The 18,051-nt window shown below is 43.7% G+C and overlaps 1 protein-coding gene across 7 annotated transcripts in view; it reads right to left on the bottom strand.

The window, feature by feature from the left end:
- The window catches only part of IKZF2 (IKAROS family zinc finger 2), a 106,831-nt gene that overhangs the window by 29,408 nt on the left and 59,372 nt on the right, over positions 1-18,051 (bottom strand). For 5 of the 7 annotated variants that reach the window (XM_027890329.1, XM_027890328.1, XM_027890333.1 and 2 more), the window contains 2 exons: positions 16,777-17,043; positions 6,824-6,991 (listed from right to left, as the gene is read on the bottom strand). In XM_027890329.1, coding sequence (XP_027746130.1) covers positions 6,824-6,991; positions 16,777-17,043 — 435 coding nt within the window. The remainder of the gene's footprint in view (positions 1-6,823; positions 6,992-16,776; positions 17,044-18,051) is intronic. The other 2 variants (XM_027890332.1, XM_027890335.1) reach the window with 1 other exon arrangement.

The following is an 18,051-nucleotide window of genomic DNA, read 5'->3' as shown; positions in this document are numbered from 1 at the left end:
ACCTTGTTGCACTGTAGAACTGAAATCTGCCCTGGGAAATCTCCCCCCTCATGGTGAAGCTGGAGTATTAGGACTGTTCTCCATTTCAGGATGCAGGATCTCCTGCTTTAACAGAAAACTCTCCCTTGCCAAGGGTCCAGAGACTCAAACTGACACCGAACACCCAATTCTGCCCCCATGTCTCATTAAGGAGAGGAAATTTGGATCAGGAAAAGAAGGAGACAGTGCAATCTCCCTCTAGACCTGCTCTGCCCTTCTCTCTGCTTAAGAACAGAGGACTTACTGGTAGACCTGGCAGAGACACAGCAAGGCCATGGTCTGCTCAGAGACAGCAGGATGGACAAGATCTGTCCCACAGATACCCTGACAAATTTTACACCTACTAATCTTGCTGTGAACTGATACTTAGAACAAGAATACTCCCATGGTGCTGGTGTCTCTCATCTCCAGGAGAGTCTTTCCTTAACCAGCCCATTTATAGGCAGCCCCCAAGTATTAAAGGAACAGGCCACCTCCCGCTTACCCTGAGGCACCACCAGAAACAGGGAGTTGCAGGGCATCTGTTCCCCTTATCTCAGTCACACATCCCAGAGAGCAGGGGGTGGGAAAAGAAGAAAGCTGATACCCCGTCCTAAGAGAGGGAGGTGTTCACCAGGTTGATACAGAGCCCATCTACCTTTGCATGTCAGGACCACTTCTCCTGCCCCTCCCTTTTATCTGCCAGAAACAGATCTCCCGGGCTGAACAGTCAAAGCCTGATCTGTAACTACTGCAGATAAGGGGGAATCTGTATGGAATTTCAAGACTTCCAAAAAGTCCGAGAAGCGAAAAGAGAACGCTACCTGTCTTTGGGCAGAACAATATTTTTCCACAAGTTCCTCCAAAATCAAAGCCCAGATGTACTTTTGCTGGAACGATCACGATCCCACAGCATCCTTAAATAAAAAATCTCTTTGATTTAAGATTTCTCAGTGGTAATTATGCTTAGCATGACCAAGCTTCTACACTGAGATTAATTCTGAGCCCATAAAAGACCATCTTTTCATATACTTGATACCAATATTTATCACAGTAGTGCTCTGGTGCTGAAGAGGACCCCCCCCCACTCCAAGGATCAAGTTCAGATGGGGCTTAAGCAAAAGGATGGGATACAAGTTGGCTCTAGAGAGCATGAAATTTTCAACAAGGATCCCCAGGGGATAAAGACCTGGCATAACAAACTCCTATCCTGCTACAAATTTGGAGCTTACCTTGTAAAAATTCACAGACAAATAAATGGGAAGCAGAATACCAAAGGTTTTAGACACACTACAGCACAGAGTGAAGGCCTCTGGGTACTGGAAGCATTAATGAGAAAGCAGAGCTGCTGCAGTGCTGTGCATATGCTAATAACAGCTTGGAACCCAGAGAACGATAAGAGAAACCCAAAATGATTTTGTGACGAGGTTAATTCCACCGAGTTTAACTGTAACAGCACAAGAAAACCTGAGAGGAAGAGCAGCTATGCCTGATTAAATAGAACTCTAAGTATCAGATCAACAGAATAAATACCCACTGGCTCATCATAACCAAGGGAAGATGCTGTTGGCTAACCCGTTTGGAGGGGTGGGATTTGTATGCAAAATATTCCCTCACCTGTTCATATATATGCTTGAATTTTCACCAAAATCACTTTTCAATTTCTTTTCCCCATTCACGATGTATTTGAGTCAGTCCAGTTCAGAGTGCAGTGAGAATTTTAGGTCCCAAGATTCTTCTAATTATGACATTCTTACAGAGTAGATACCGGGCCTTTTGAGAGTGGAGATGTTAAAAGTGGTAAAAATCTCCTCAAGATGAAAAAAAAAGCAGGTTAAAACATTGACTCTTCATTATTCTTAATAACCATCCTTGCCACTGTTTCAGTAATTCTCACTGGCTTTTCACAGTCGGGAATTCACACACAGCATTGTGAATTCTGACACTTGTTCAGCCAATTTTCCAGACCCACTCACAGGTGGGATGACTCTCCCAAACATGCATCGAGGCAGGCATGTCATCAGGGTTAGGAAACAGGTTCCTTCTAGCTCTGGGAACATCTGCACACACAGAGATCACTCTCCAGCTCTGCCACACAACTCCAGGCGTGAGGGGACACCTCGAAGGGCTCACTGCCACCCAGGAGGGGCTGGGAGGACAGTCCTTAAGCACTAGAAGAGATGAGAAAGATGGACTTCCAAATCAAGAAACATGGAAAGAGTTTCCACGAACAGGGCATTCTCCTTTTTAATTAGACATGCCTTTTATCTTGCACGCTGTACAGAGTTTGCTAAGATTGTGCTTTTGGGAGTTTTTGCCTAAGCCTTTCTTTTCAAAACAAATCATTTCTGCTTTTCTTTTGCCAATAAAGTGGTACCATTAGCTCAGTGCTATTGAAGAACTGGGCAGTAGCAAACAACCAATGCAGGATGAAGTGGGGAGGAAAAAGTAAATATTTGCTAAAAGCAAAAAAGGGAGGAGAAAAAAGCATTTTCTAAGGAGGAAAGAAGTAGCTTGGAAGCAAATTTTAAAATGCATTGTGAGGAAAAGCTTCTGTGGCAGGAAAAAATAATGATCTGACTACCTGTTTTTTTAGAAAGAAATAAACGGTAAAACTGCTTTCATATATGAATAAAACTTACATACTCCCACAGTAACGAAACACGACTGAAGCTACCAAGGTAATAAAGGAAAACCAGGAAATTCCAGAATTAAGGTTCATGTGGCCATTTTGTGTGTACACATAACAAGACAGTCTTTTAATGACAAAACAATTTGCCCACAGGACCATCCTCGCTGAGTGCAATGGATGGATAGTTCTTGCTTAATCAAAACTTATTCTGTGGAGTTTTTTTCCCCTTAACAAGTGACCACATCCCTCATTTACAACTTAGTGCCCAAGCCCTGCTCTGAAAACCAAGGCACTCATGTTTGCTGTGGGCTCTTCCAGATTGCTCATCACTGCAGCCCTGACTTTCCCAAGTACTGTCAAAGCCTTGTTTATGTTTACAACAGCATTATGGGGGGAGAGCTGATTTGGCTTTGCTTTAAACACAAGAGAAATCCGTGTCAAAACATCGCTGTTAACTTTATGTGCCCATTTGAGGATGTCTGGCTTTTTGAGGTAAGACAGCATCAGGCTGTACTTCATATCTCTCAAAGTATGGAGGTCAACATGTGGGTGCTTTAGCCATCAGACTGACCTGTCAGATCAGCTGTCTCTCTTACATTTCCGGGGTATGCTCACTAATTGCCTGCAGCAGAATTTGTCTCCTCTAGTTTGTATCTGCCTTTGTCCTGGGTAATTCCAGAGAGGATGGAGAAGATGGGCATGTCTCAGGGTGAGACAGCAGATACTCCGTGACTGCCATCAGCAGATTGGATTTGCCTGGATGTTTCACTCTTTAAAAACCAGCAAAAACAGGCAAGGCAAAGCCAATCCCCGCTGGTTTTTCCTGTGGGAGGGGACTACCAACTTCTGCCCCAGCTCTCCACAGCCCGTCCTTACATTCCTGTCCTGGAAGCCTCTCGGGCACCCCTCCTGTGTTATTTGTGCTGGGGAACTATGGAGTTAATTCTGAAAACAACATCTGAAAGTCCTGTAAGTACCTTGAGGTTCATGCCCACTCTTAGTGTAATTCTGTGCATGAATCTCTCCCCAGGCATTACCCTACTATGTCCTGGAGGCATCATTATACTCCTGAAATCAAAGCAGCTGCATGTGGGAGGAAAATACAGACACAAAGTTCATCAGAACTCCATATGTCTGTAAAAGGTAAATAATTGCAGGAGTAAATCACTGCAAGATAAGTCCTTAATTATATAGGGTTAAACAGCAGCAGCATTACAGATGCGGAGCAATATTTTGTTAACCACTCGTCCTGGGAACACTCAATCAGTAAGATATTATTCTGCACGAGAAGGGGAGGCAAAATGTAGATTGAGATGCTTAGAAACATATCCAAATAAATAGGAATTAGTATGAAAAAGCATGAACAAAACATCCATCCAAAGCAACCACAAAAAAAAGCTATAATTTTTTTTTTTTCAAGTTAACGGGTAGTATCAGCTATTTGAGATATTTCAGAGATGCTTCTGCTAATTTCTGTTTGCAATTACATTTCCTTATTTTTTCACCTTTCCTATTGTACTATATGAAAACTATTCATTAAGAACAGGAAAAACTAACTAGCAACAGTGAGAGGCTGTCACTGACTTAAGTGGTGACACAAAATGTTCTAAAATCCACAAATCAAACCAGCTGGGAGAAAAAAAAAAAAAAGAGGATCTAACAAAATTCTTCCATTCCTTTCTTGCATAATTTGCCTTCCATAGTAGTTTAAGATGTTCCTGGGAAGGAGAAAAGAGTTTTGCTTTGGTGGGGTTTTTTTTGTTTGGTTGTTTTTTGGTTTTGTTCTAACTTTTTTATTAATAGCACTTTCCTATACAAGGAAGAAAAGGACATATATACAACATTAAAAAAAATGTTATGCAGTTATGATGATATGTGCCAGATTCTCAACTGGTGCAAAACAGAAGTACTTTCCTGCTTAGGGGATGTAATTCCAGTTGATATCAGCTGAGGATCTGATCTATAGAGCTCTCCTCTTTTCAACCTCTTCTTTCTATACTTTATCTGATATCTTCTTTTCTGATCAGAAGCAGCAGAAGATGTAAACACTGACAGAACCATAGAATTATTTAGGCTGGAAAAGACCTTCAGCGCAGTTACTGTATCTGCTGTACCTTCCAGGCCTCCTTACAGACCTTGACGTGTGCTTTATTAAAGCAGAGAGTGCTTGTACACTACACTGATCTGAGACTGTTTTAAGTCTCTAGGGAACATCTGCCCATCTTTTCCATGATCCAGAATCACACAGGTGTGGAGAAGCCAACTCAGCTTGTCTATATGGCAGGGACAGAAAGTCCAGAGTGGCATTTCACTTTCACGTAGACCTCAGGTTTTAGGGCAATAATCCAAGTTTTAACTCTTCCCCTGTGAGCTCTACTCTAAGAACTGCCTTGAGGAGTATTTGGGGAACACCAGTCTGTTCCTGCCGGCCCTCTGCTGAAAGCTGCTGTAGCTGAGTGCTCAGGGGGTGACACTTTCTCCACGGAAAACAAAGCATAAAATTACAAACTGAGCAGCGCTGAGCACAGCTAAGTCAGTGAGCTAAGTCACTTAGGGAAGGAGCTCCAGGGGAATTCGTGTGCTAAGCAGCTTAGGTGCCTTCGGAAAATCCCGCACCTCTACATTTCATCCTCACGCAAAAAAGTGGAGCCATCAGCCATGTGCTTTTCATACAGCAAGAACAATCTCTATTAATGACACTACCTAGGTAACAAAATTCATCTTCATATTACGAAAACATCTTCAACTGCAATGTTTATGTTTTGTAATGGGGGATACTTTTTGTCACAACTCCATTTTGATTTTAATTGGGAACATTTTTATTGTGTTCTGGTTTTTTATTAAATTTCAAGTTGAAACTACAGTTATGGTCAGACGTGTGAAAACTGCACCTCACACTTTCACAGACATTTTCCCTTCTGACTTCCAGACCAAATCCTCCCAGCTGAAAACTTAAGCAATTCTCTCCCACACCTGCACTCCCTTGGATGCTCATGCTTTCTGTCAGCATTTTCCATCAACACAGCCTCCTGCATGCTCCCCAGGTTACCTGGAGAAGCTTATTAGCTTATCCTTTCCTATTCCTGGAAATGTCAAGGCAACTCCGTACCCTAAGTCCAACTTAATGCTCATAAAACAGAAATTTCTAATGAAGTGAGGTTGACCCTGCTGGAGAAATACCTAGGAAGAGTCAGGAAGCTCATGCAGGATTTCTGTCTGCCAGCTACACTTCAACCACTGCGTTTCAGCAGTCACACGTTTGCTAACACCTCAAAGAAGTTCATCTGTAATGCTGTCACTTGTAACCAGTCCAATTATCTCTGCTCATTCAACAATGAAAAACACAGCCCCTTATAAATGGCCTGAACACACAAGTTGAACATTCTAGGAGATAAAACGCGCAGCAAGTTAAGATCTTACTCAGGAGTCCTACCCAGATGAGTAAGTGGGCAGACTGCAGCCCCTCGGTGCAGTGTACAGGGACTAAAACCACATCTGATCCTGATCATGGGAGCTCCAACGTGACTACCAGTGGGCAGTTACGTGGCGGGTACTTCTTTGCAACATATCAAGAAACTGTATCAAGTAGACTTGATTTAGACAAGATACTATCACTGAACAAGGCAAGAGAAACCCAATCTCTCTCGACCACCTTCGGCTCTAGGGTGAGTGGCAGCGGCTGCCATGAATTAGGACTCTATAGCAAGATGTAACTGAACCAAAAATGCAATTCGGAGGTTTCTGAAAGATGAACAAGTCTGACCTCCACCAGCATATGGCATTTATTAGATGAAGAAATGGGTACGAACTGCAAAGCCGGCTTCCAAGAGCCCACAGTTATCCTTTGTGATCCTTGGAATTTCACAGCCACTTTGGGGCCTAGAGTATCAAAACAATCTGCCAGGGGAGCCTGGATACACCCAAGGAGACATTCAGAGGGAAATGTGATAGCATCAGCAGAGGAGCTCAGTTACACAAAAGGAGAGGTGTGGCTGAACCACAACTTTTCTGATTCACATCAAGGCTTTCCCAAAGCGGAGAGCTGCACTATCTGAGGAGGATGGTACAGACCCAGAGCCACCAGGAACACACAGTTATTTTCACTACCTGCTTCACTGGGACGGTAGTGACAAAGGAAGGAAGAATTGGGAAGAGAAGCCAAGGTGGGCTCACCCGAGTGCGTCCTGAGGTGTCCTGTGAGGGCGTCCCTCCGCCGGCAGGCGTAGCTGCAGAAGGGACATTTGAACGGTTTCTCCCCAGAGTGCAACTTGATGTGCCTCAGCAGGTTCCCCTTCTGGGTAAAAGAAGCTCCACATTGGTTACAGTGGAAGGGGCGTTCACCTGGAAGGGAAGGGGAAGGGAGAGAGCTGTCAAGACACATCAGAGGATGCACAGAGGCCATTATCCTGCTCTTTGTAGTAGTGCCTTCTTACATGGGTACAGTCCCCACTGCCACCATCACACGGCACTTGCTACAGTCGGAGGCCATTTCTTTTGCACAATGGGCAAAGCCTCCAATAGGGACTTGAGCATCTTTACTTGAGGTGATCAGTGCAGCCTGATTTTCTTGAAAGTTCCTCACCTCAGAGGTTCTATCCTTTATAAAAGATGAGCTCTGCTGAAAATTTAGATCCGTAATTCTGATTTCGCAGTATTTATCTCTGGGTTTGCGCTTATTTTCAGTATAGGTCCAATCCACATAAGTATTTGGAACTGATCATAACAATTGGACCTTGCTTCAAAACAAAGCCCTTGCCTGCATTATACTTTAATTGGAAGTCCTTTTTAAAGGCTGTTTTGCACTGCTAGAGTGGCATGAAGGGAATCGATACAAGTGAGGATCAGGCCCACAAGCTCTGGGCAGAAGCAAACATTGAGAAAAATCTTTCACCATTAAACTGTGAAACAAGCAAGTTTGCACTCCACATAAAACAAATTAAAAAGACTCAGTTGATGAAAAAATAACAGAAACTCTAGACCTTGCCCTCTCCCTTCACCCCATGTGTTTACACATGCGCACACACACACATCCAGAGCTTATTTTTATGTTAAACCTTCATGTTTCCTCTAGGCAGTGGGGACTGGGCTGATAAAACATTTTTTTTTTTGTAATTATTTTTTAGAGGAAAACCCCTGACACTCGCACAGGTTTTGTGAAATCTTTTCATTTGCTGAGGACACTCAGACTGTTCCAGCATTCTTAGGCAGCTCTAATCATCTGCTTATGTCCTGTTTGAGCAAATAACTGAACACAAGCATTTACTTGTGCTGCCACTTGCCCAAGTGCTTTATTGCAGCTGGGCTTTAGAACACCGAATCACTGAATGGTTTGGTTTGGAAAAGACATCACAGATCATCCAGTTCCAACCCCCTGCCATGGGCAGGGAACACCTTCCACTAGCCCAGGTTACTCCAAGCCCTGTCCAACCTGGTCTGGGACACTTCCAGGGATGGGGCAGCCCCAGCTTCTCTGGGCAACCTGTGCCAGGGCCTCCCCACCCTCACAGGGAAGAAGTGTTTCCTAATCTAATTTAAATCTATTCTCTTCGACCAAGTAGGGCCCCAGTTCTACAAGGTCTTGAGCATCAGATTTCAGATTTAAGCAGCCTTGTCCACTTTTTCAGTGCATCACTTATTATGGAGCCTTGGTTGAATCCCAGTGGGACTTCTGAGGTTGGATTCGATGGCCTGAAGCACAGATCTTGTGAAAAACAAACACGTTCTGTGATCTTTCACATCTCTTCAAAGCCTTTATCAACTGCTTCGAAATGATTACTCCCTCGCTGGACAAAACACTTTTATCAAAGTAGTTCTTGTGTCTAATGTGAAGTGCAAAATATGTCTGGAGATTCAAATGGAAAGAGAGGAAGGAAAAGAGCTCTTACAGATGTCCATAAGCAATTCTTGCCTCAGTGGTTTAAATCACTGCCAGGAGGGCAGCAGAAGGTAGGTGTGACATGTATGTGCCATACCTCTGCAATGTGACTTCACAGGTGGGAGCTGGCAATCACATCTGAGACTACTGAAGAAGCACTCAAGAAAATACCAAGGTTCCTACAATCTCACCAAGAATATTACAGAGTAATGATAAAAAAAAATAAATCACGGTATAAAGCTCTTCTTCCAATACACTGAACACAAACTCATTAGAATTGATAAAGAGTTTGTGGTTTCCCTTTCAAACTCCCACACTATACTTAAAGGATCTGATTAGCCATTATCTTCTTTTATATCACTTGAGAATGTCCATAACAGAGATATGTACAGAAACTGCAGTAGAAAAATACATGGGTTTTTTCTTCTTTTCTGTTTTGCTTTCACTGTCTGAGAAAATAGGCAAAGCCCTTTCCTTTGACACGTTTCTGAGTATTCTGGAATGATAGCTACAGTTTCAGGATGACAACATGAAAGAAGGCAGCACGTTTCTTATCAAATCTGAAGTCTTTCCTTTTACTCCTGCTGTATGTAAAACTACGCAGTTACTGTGTTTTACCCTGACACTCTGGAGGCCCCACACGAGCGGGTATTACTCCTCAATAAACTGGCTGCTCAAAAGATGCTGAAAGCCTGCAATTCAACAGTCGCTGCAACACAGTTCAGTGGCCGAGATGACATGAAAACAGTCATCACAAAATCACCCATGGTCTGCTCCTCTCTCGCAAGAGACTCCAACAGCACATTTTACCTTAAATAACCTTTGCATCTATTTAAAGCCAGCATGAATTCATTTTTCCTACTGGCTTCATTCCGGGTAAATAGCTGCTTTGATCTGTTTGTTACACTTTTGTCCAATCATTCGATTCCAGCTCCTTGTTTAAGCTGCAGGCTTGTGGGATGCAATTTTGGTCACACCTTCGTGCTATTGATTAGCAGCTTTTACATTTAGCACAGCTAATCTGAGAGGCCATTATCCAATAGAAGAGTGCACAAAGAGAAGCAAAGACTGAATAGCAAGATGATTTTGTTGGTGTTCCAAGAACTGTGCTGTCTGATGCCCACTCCAGACACTAGCAAACAAGCCTTCTTTATCACTTCAATGCCCTGAGAAGACTGTCTTCCAATTATTTCTCCTGTTGCCTTTTCCTAGTAACTTTGTAAGCTGTTCTCCACTATTATTACTTCCTAGTTACAAAATAATGTCCTTACCTCCCTTACTCTTCTGTGAAAACCAAAGAGTTTCATAAGCTAAAATCAGTCGTACTTCAAACTAAACATCCACTCACAAGAAGTCTTTAAGCACATTTTTTCTCTACGTGACAGTCCCTGACTGTGTTTAAAATGCTTCCCTGTCTTTGGGGGTGATGGTAGCAGAGACACACCAGAAAACTTAGACCTGTTAAAGGTGGCACACACGACTACAAGAGGGTAACAACGATTACAGGCACAGTGCATTTCCCACCATTTACAGCTACGTATTTACTGCTTGACTCTATACACTTACACTGATTTATTAAAATAAGAAGTCCACTGAAAGGTGACCAAGAGAGTTTTTTTGCTTTTCAGCACTAAAAACTATTGTGACTGCAAAAATAACTGCAAAATATTTTTAGTCTACTTTAAGTATTAAACATTTCTGGATTATTGAGCTGAACCAGGGCAGAAAAGCCTCCAACCTTAGTGATTAAAAAAAAAAAAAAAAAGAGACAAAAAAAAAAAGGGGGGGGGAGGAAGGAAAAAGACTTTCAGGGTGGCGAGAGGGGGAGGAACAGCTAACCAAACAAAAGAGATGTTTCTTTTCAACTCCAGATTTAGAATCTAAAGCCGGACAAAACCAGGAATGCCTTAAAAGCCTTGCTCTCCAACATAGGGAATTTAATTATCTAAAGTTACTTCAGGAATGGGCAAGGCAAGGTAAAACAGAGCTGCCAAGTATTACCTTTCCTAAGGGCTTTGCAAGAGGGGCTTGTGCCAGGGAATAGTTACATTAATAAATAAATACTTCCATGGGGTTTTATAACGTTACATAAATTTTACATGTTACATAAATTTTATAATTTTACATAAATTTTACATTTACAATAAAATATCAATTAAAAGGTATGATTTCAAATATTTACCTCTAAATCAAGTAAAATACTGCAGAAACCTCGCAGTTCATTGTCTCCTCCAGGAACAAGAACAATGAATAATATTAATGAAATATTACTACTCTTAAGCTACACCGGTATCTAAAGTACACAGTTAACTTGCTGTTGTGTAAACAAATTGTGAGATGAAAGGTGAGCTGGACACACGAAGTCAGGGCAAGCAAGACACGGGCCTTTCGTAGTGTTTAAACCCGTATGGCATCTGTGGGAGACTTCACAGCACAAGCTGTGAGCGCTGTCTGGCTGATAAGACCTGAAACCAGGCAAATGAACTGTTAAATTCCTACTAATTGATTTCACATATGTCAAACGGTATTTTGAAAAGCAACCCAACTCCTTTTTCTGCTTAATTGGAAGCTTCCCTGCACAACAACTCCTTTCCCGCCCCGGCACGGAAGTGCTGCGCAGAAGTTTCAGTATGAGTTACCCTTCTTCGAACCTCAGACCAGTGCAAAACACTGATATTTTTGGTGCAAAGCAGCAATATTTTCTGTATCAAAACAGAAATCTGACTGATGATACAGAGCCCACAGACCAAGAAGACTTAAGAGTTTCATAACCCTTGACTGGTAACTTTTGTCCCTTTGAAATTAAATGGAGAGACTCACAAATTACTGCACTAGTTCTCATTATCATCAAGGCCTAGTTATTCCTAAAGCAGCAGTCCTTCTACATAAAAACCAGGTCCAGTGGGACTTCAGCATCTGTCCTGGCTAAATGCATATCTGAGATCTCAGTCTTTTTTGTGTGGCACATACTTTTGATGTGCAAAGTATAGCTTAAGTACTTCTCAAACGGGATTTTTTCTTTCCAGTCTCTTAACATCACATCACTGTGCCCATGCTGCCATCAGAAAGTATTTGCTCTTACTAATAGTACTGATTTTCACCTTTCTGTAGCATCCTTTTTGTTAATATTCAGTTAAAACAAAACATTTCTCCTGATCCATCAGATGCTGCAGCTGCTGCGGTTCTGCTCTGTCCCAGGAGCACAAACGAAGTATCAGCTGTGCTCCCAACACACTGACAGCAGCCAGTTCCAACCTGCCTGTACCCGAGTGAGACACAGAGCAGCAGACTTTGCCCCATTCCTGTATTTGTTATTCCAGGGACCATAGCTAGCCTGCATTCCTGCTTACTGTTCTATCTGATTCACTTAGCAGGCTGCACATCACTGGAAATCAGCGATTTTAGTAGGGTTTTTTGTTGGGGAAAACCTACTGGCAGATATGGTAATTTATTGTAAAAGAGTAGAGACAAAATCTCTCATGAAAAATTCCTGGGCAATCCTGGGTGATTTCCAAGTGTCCTCTGCACAAATTTATGACCGCATTCTTAAGGCAGAAACATCTTCTGAGTGAACGGGCAAAAATACCAGAAGAGTTTAGTTACTGAGTGCTGCAAGCAAAAAGTGTCTTCTGCAGAGAGCGATTTCAAAAATCTCAGCTCCCCTTCCTCCTGCTTAAGTAGAAAATGAGGCTTTTCAAAAGGTTAGATTTCAAAACCTAAGTAGAAAATATGACTTTCAGAAATTCAGCCCTATGATTTTTGATTCAGTGCCAAATCGATTCACATCGCAAGAGACAGGAAGCCTACAGGAGGTGACAAATTAGAAATTAAACCAAATATAACCCTTCTATGAACAAAGTAAGAGAGGCAGTCCAATGGAGTTCTCTGCAATGTGTTAATATGGCCATTTGTTTAAATTTGTTCCTGGTTAGCTGCTTTAGGCATACAAGTCTTTAATGCTGAACAGCACAGCTGGGTTTCTCCTCATTTATTAATTGCGTCCCAAAAGCTTGAGCTCTGCATGAAAAAACAAATTGCATTCAGAGTTCCAGGGGTTGTGTGTGTTCAGTTATAACACTGTGGACACCACGACAGAATTTGGAGATTTCCCTCATGGGCACATAACTCATTTAACTGACTTAGGTACTAAAGTGCATGTTGAGTCCAAGCAAAGATTTGAGACCCTCCTGCAGTTAACACCCCCCAAAAAAGCCTAAAATAACCTACCAGCAGCCCAAGGTGAGAGTGGGGCAAGGCCGACCTCCCCAGTGGCTCCGTGCCCGGTACCCAGGGACCTGGCTTGGCTCTGCTGCTCACCCGCCACATCCACACAGAGACAGCATTTCACCTCTGGGTGTTTTTAAAACAACTGAGATGAGAAGTTGTCGATATCTTGTCCCTGGAAGTGTCCAGGGCCAGGTTGGATGGGGCTTGGAGGAACCTGGTCTAGTGGAAGGTGTCCCTGCCATGGCAGGGGGTTGGAACGAGATGTGCTAATGTCCTTCCAACGCAAACCAATCTGAGATTCTGTGATCCCAGTCCTCCCTTAAAAACAAAAAGTATTTCAAAATCCAGTAGTGGATTAGATGAAGGACTGGATACTACAGTGGAGGAAAAAAAAAATATAAAGAAAGATGAAAATTCACAGCACAAGGGAGAACAATGTGTGGACCTTGCAGATCACAGTAGCAGCAGCACGGCTGTACCAGCAAATGGTTTCTGCTTTACCAAAAACAAGGAGCAAGGAAATTTTAATTCCGGCCCACTAGCAGAAGGCATAAAGAGGTGAGAAATCACTAAAGTTCCTTCTTGTTACCTCAAAAATCTGGATTATTGACCTTATCTTCTTCTGCCTTTCCATCTACATCCCCAAGCAAAAACCCTTGGAGTATCCAGTGGCAACATTATGTGACCAGCCACCTCCTGCAACATAAAACTCTGATAAAGGTGCTGCAGCTTGGGGAATGTGCTGTGGAATAGGAAATTTGGACCAAAAGAACATAGTATGGGAAAGGAGGAAAATAAATCAACCCTGACACATGCTATTTGTCTGACACAAGGACATGGCACAGGAGGCAGGGGGTTACCCTGCTCACTAGCACAAGGAGTGCATAACGCTTAATTCCCACACTGAGCATTTTATTTCTTTTCTGTCAGCAATGACAAATAAATAGAAAGGCCTTCTCCTGATGCCCATGAAGGTTATAAAAACTCTTCACCTCTATTATCAGTTTTTCAGAGCAATGTTGTGTCTGGCAGAATCAGATGAGCAGTGCCACGGGTTTCATGACAGAAGTGCCGTGGACCAGAGCATCGCTTGCACCCTGTGCACGAGGCAGGATAAACGGGAGATCCCCAGCTTGGTCTGTATCACAGGAAGGGGCAGCTGCACGTCACAATCAGGGACAGGACACTGAGCTCTTCTGCTCTGGCCTCATGCACGGCACAGATTATTTTCCCCACCCCTCTGCCTGTTTGACTGAACTACCATAATGTGGCAGGGAAGACAACTGCTCTTCAAGAACAGACGAGCACTGGCTAGAGGAAAGTGTGCCCCTTGATGTGCACAGTGCAGCCAGAGCCATATGGCACAGTTTCTTGCCAAGCCTGGATCCCTGGTGCAAGGAAAGCCACACTCATCCCAGCACACACGCAAATTACAGCCTCTGCAATGGACCACAGGATTTTGGGTGATTTACACAGAATGCTGACAGGTTTTCGGGGAAGGGAAAAGGACTTCAGTTTTTGCCAATGCAAACAACCGGCCAGACCGTGCTTTGATTGTGTGTAAATAAAGAGGAGAGTAAGGCAGGATTCAGCTCCCAAAACATACTTAAATTGGCTCTGAGAGGTAAGGATGTACATGCCAGTTGCATTAGCTGATGAAGAACGTCATCCATTTCCACTCATTGGGGACAAACTCCCTTCCCTCCACCATTCTCCCTTGGGCTGCAAAACCAGCCTTCCCACCGGTCAGGGCTCATTCCAGAGCCAGGGCCAGCCCAGCTGCCGAGGAAGTGGCAATATATTTTAAAATACCGCACTTTAAAAGACATATGTTAAAAATACTCCTCAAAATCAAGGATGTGGAAATCCAAGAAAACTTCTCCTTGTCTTGCGGACAGTGAAGCGGCAGCACATATTAAAAACCAAACAAAGCGGGGGGGGGGGTAAAAAAATCCCCTGCGAAATTTGCCAAGTGGTTTACTGAGAGCAGAGCACCGAGCTGCACATTAAAAGAAATGCCATTTCTATATGCTTGAAATCATCTGTATAGAACAGTGCATCCCAGCTCCTCTGCTCTGATGGGAAAAGAGTCAGAGCTCTACAAGGAATCAGCAGTAGCCCCGAGGAAAAAGCTACCAGTTATGCAATTCCTGCCCATGCACCCGCACACGGCCGTCTGGCCCGCACGCAGATGAGATTTTGTTCCGTTCACTTTGAATTCACATGTCTTCTTTAACACCAAAAAGGCAGCTTGTCACTAGCTATCCAGTATCTCAAAAAAATGCAGACCATTTAATTAGGTACCTAAATCTAAATTTGGCAGGGCTGGTTTAGCTGCTGGAGTTCAGATACGTGGACTCTGATGCACCTGCAGTACATGTGCTCGGATATGTGCGAGCGCCAGGGAAAACTTTTCGGGAGGCTGAAAGCTGGGGACTCAGTCTGCCGCATTCTCTCTTTCCATTTCCTAGCAGTAGCATGTCGAATTGTTAATCAAGGTTTTGGTTCTCCAGCTAATGCTTCTCCCCTCTTGTAACTCCTGTCTAAAATCAGGACTGCATCGTAAATGGTACTGCCACGCTTTGCATTATGCACTTATATTAAGTTATTATCAATACAACTTATATACAGGGCATTAACTGTGTAATATATATTTATTAATTCTCTGTACAGAAATTCTATTGATTTCTTGCCCATGAAGAGCACCCTTGACTGCAATCTACCAGGTTTACAAAGGAATTACTCAAAGTCTTTCTTTCTCTACCTTAACCCCCCCACTTTTCTTTTTATATCTTTGCAGATATCTCAGTCATGTGAGTCTCTGACCCCATTAAATAATAGCAGACAAAGATAAAAAGCAAAGCATCTTTCACTTGGTCCAAAGAATATGAAGAACAGACACCCACTGAGGCTCCACCACAAAAACCTGTGCTTAAACTTAATAAGATTTAAGTGTGTATCTTCAGTTAAGCTTATATTGAAGCACTTCAGGTGACTTACATGTGCTTAAATCTCATAAAAGTTAAGAACAAGCTTAAGTGCTTTTTTGAATCCAAGGCCCTGCCAGGTAGATCTCTGCACTACCAGAGAGCCTCCTCTTCTGGCACCACCTGTACTTCTGTTGGAAGTGACTGTCATTCCCACCTGAGGTCACTCCTCAGCAGAGGGGAGTGACTACCAGCCTCTTGGGCACTCCATTGTATCATATTAGCCATAACTCCCCCAAAAATTCCCTGAAGCTCACGGCTTCATCTTTCAAGCCCCAAAGACCACTCAATCAGCACATTGTAAAGGTTCTGTCCCCCTCTTGAACTCAAATGCACAAGCCTGGTCAGCTGTTTTGGTCTCCAAACAGTACTAACACTAATAGTAGTAAAAATACAAATGCTGGGAGAGAGCAAGCTTTGAAAGCTGCCCCAGAATGGTATCTGGATGGTGTGCGGGAGCCCAGCAGGGGTTCAGGTGAGGTTTCCCTGATGGAGCCGCCACACAGCGAGCAGCAAGCCCACCCTGGCAACAGGAGGGCTGAGTAATGAGTGCCCCCCGTGGGGTTTGCTAATCCCAGGCCCAGCCACTTGCAAATGAGGTGTGAGATCCTCAGGATGCTGCTGGCATTGCCCAACCCTGAGCACCTCCAAGGGAAGGCCATCTAAGACTCACCTTAAAGGCTCAAAAGTCTTGCACATGCACACACACACGCACACATACACACCCCTTCCATACCAGAGAATGACTGTCACCATCTTGCCCCTGGCCAAGAACAGTAAGAAAAGCAATTTCCAGATTTAATGCTGCTTTTAAAAACAGAAGGCTGGAAATCAAAGTCAAGGAAGCACCATGCTTGCCAGAAACAGAGCATCACCAGAATTTGGAGAGCAGGAAGAGAACAAAACCAGTGAAGCCCGTTTTCCCCCTCCCCAGCCTCCTGGAACCCCAAGAATGAAAAGGGAAGAGAGAAGAGTTGTCAGGTAACATCAACATCAGACGCCACAGGCAGTCATCAGGTTTTCTTTCAGCTGCTTACCAGTGTGGCTCCTTTTATGTACCATTAGCACATTGGGCCCAATGCAAACCATGCCACAGACGTCACATTTCAGTTTACCATTCGGAAGCCGGATTCCTCCCTCGCTTGCTAGCTCCTGGATCTTTCTGTTATCCACCATCTCGTTATTGTCAATGAAGGGCTCTTCCAGGCTGCTTCCTTCATCGTGAGCTCTGATCTCATCTTCATGACTCAGGGGCTTCCTGTCATATTCATCATCACTTTGCATTTCTAGCTTTACTGAATTTGCTGAAATAAAATAAAAATTAAAAAGATGTTAAAATTAAAAAGTTTCTAAGTTTCCAATCGCTAATATCACAACAAACGTTTTTACTGTTATCAATATTAAATGAAAGTCTTGAAGCTCAAACCAACATGAGACTCTTGTGGTGGTGAAGGCATCACAAGTTACAGCTGCTTATTTATTCAAGCCCTTATTTTTGTTTGTTTTGAATAGAAATTCCTCATTTCTATCCCTATTTTAGAAACTCGGGCACGGAGTGATCCAGAGACCTCCCAAAAGCTGCAGAGATGCAGCAGGCTTAAGAACTGACCTCCTGCTTCTCAGCTTGAAGCACAGGAGCTCCCTTGCTCTCAAGGCAGCGAAGGACACAGCCACAGCTGCTCCCTGCAGGTCTCTCCTGCCCAGTGCCCTGACAGGCAGGGCTCCCAAAGGCACAGCGTGTGGGAACAAGGCAGGATTGTTCAAAACGCAGGGACCCAGTGAAGCCGGGCCTGTGGGCTGTGCCAGTAATCTCCAAATCACCCTGCCTGCACGGACAGGTTCCCTGACGGAGGGGAGACCAGTCTCTGGATGAGCCTTCCAGTGCTTTTTGCTCCCACCTTCTGATTCACGCCAGTGGGACGCTGCCAAGGCAAACAGGGCTGCAGCGAGACCTACACTGCTGGATTATTTATATTTGCAAGTGAAATGCGCGCAGCTGAAGATCTTTCACATCTGCCTGGTAAGACTGACGGGCTCACTGCCGATTTCTGTGATCCTCAGGTGACAGGATAAACCTCCTCTAACCATCAAGAGCTTGTGGGATCAGCAAGCCTTTAAAGGAAATGAACGAAACAAGGTTTTTTCACAGAGCGGTGTCAGCGCAGGGGTGTTTTAATCACCAGACACCCCCATTTTGATGCCTTGGGGGTTGGTCGAACCTGCCAAAAGGTCCATCTCAGAGTCACAGCCTCCATCCACAGTGTCAGCCAGAAGGCAAGCCCACGTGTCTGCTTCTCTAAGCCTTGATCCTG

The sequence above is a fragment of the Empidonax traillii genome, unplaced genomic scaffold, assembly GCF_003031625.1.
Source record: "Empidonax traillii isolate 1590-97213 ecotype Southwest subspecies unplaced genomic scaffold, ASM303162v1 scaffold284:size1552100, whole genome shotgun sequence".
Classification (NCBI taxonomy): Eukaryota; Metazoa; Chordata; class Aves; order Passeriformes; family Tyrannidae; genus Empidonax; species Empidonax traillii.
The sequence above is the reverse complement of the archived record's forward strand: the minus strand, read 5'-3'. Positions and strand labels throughout refer to the sequence as shown.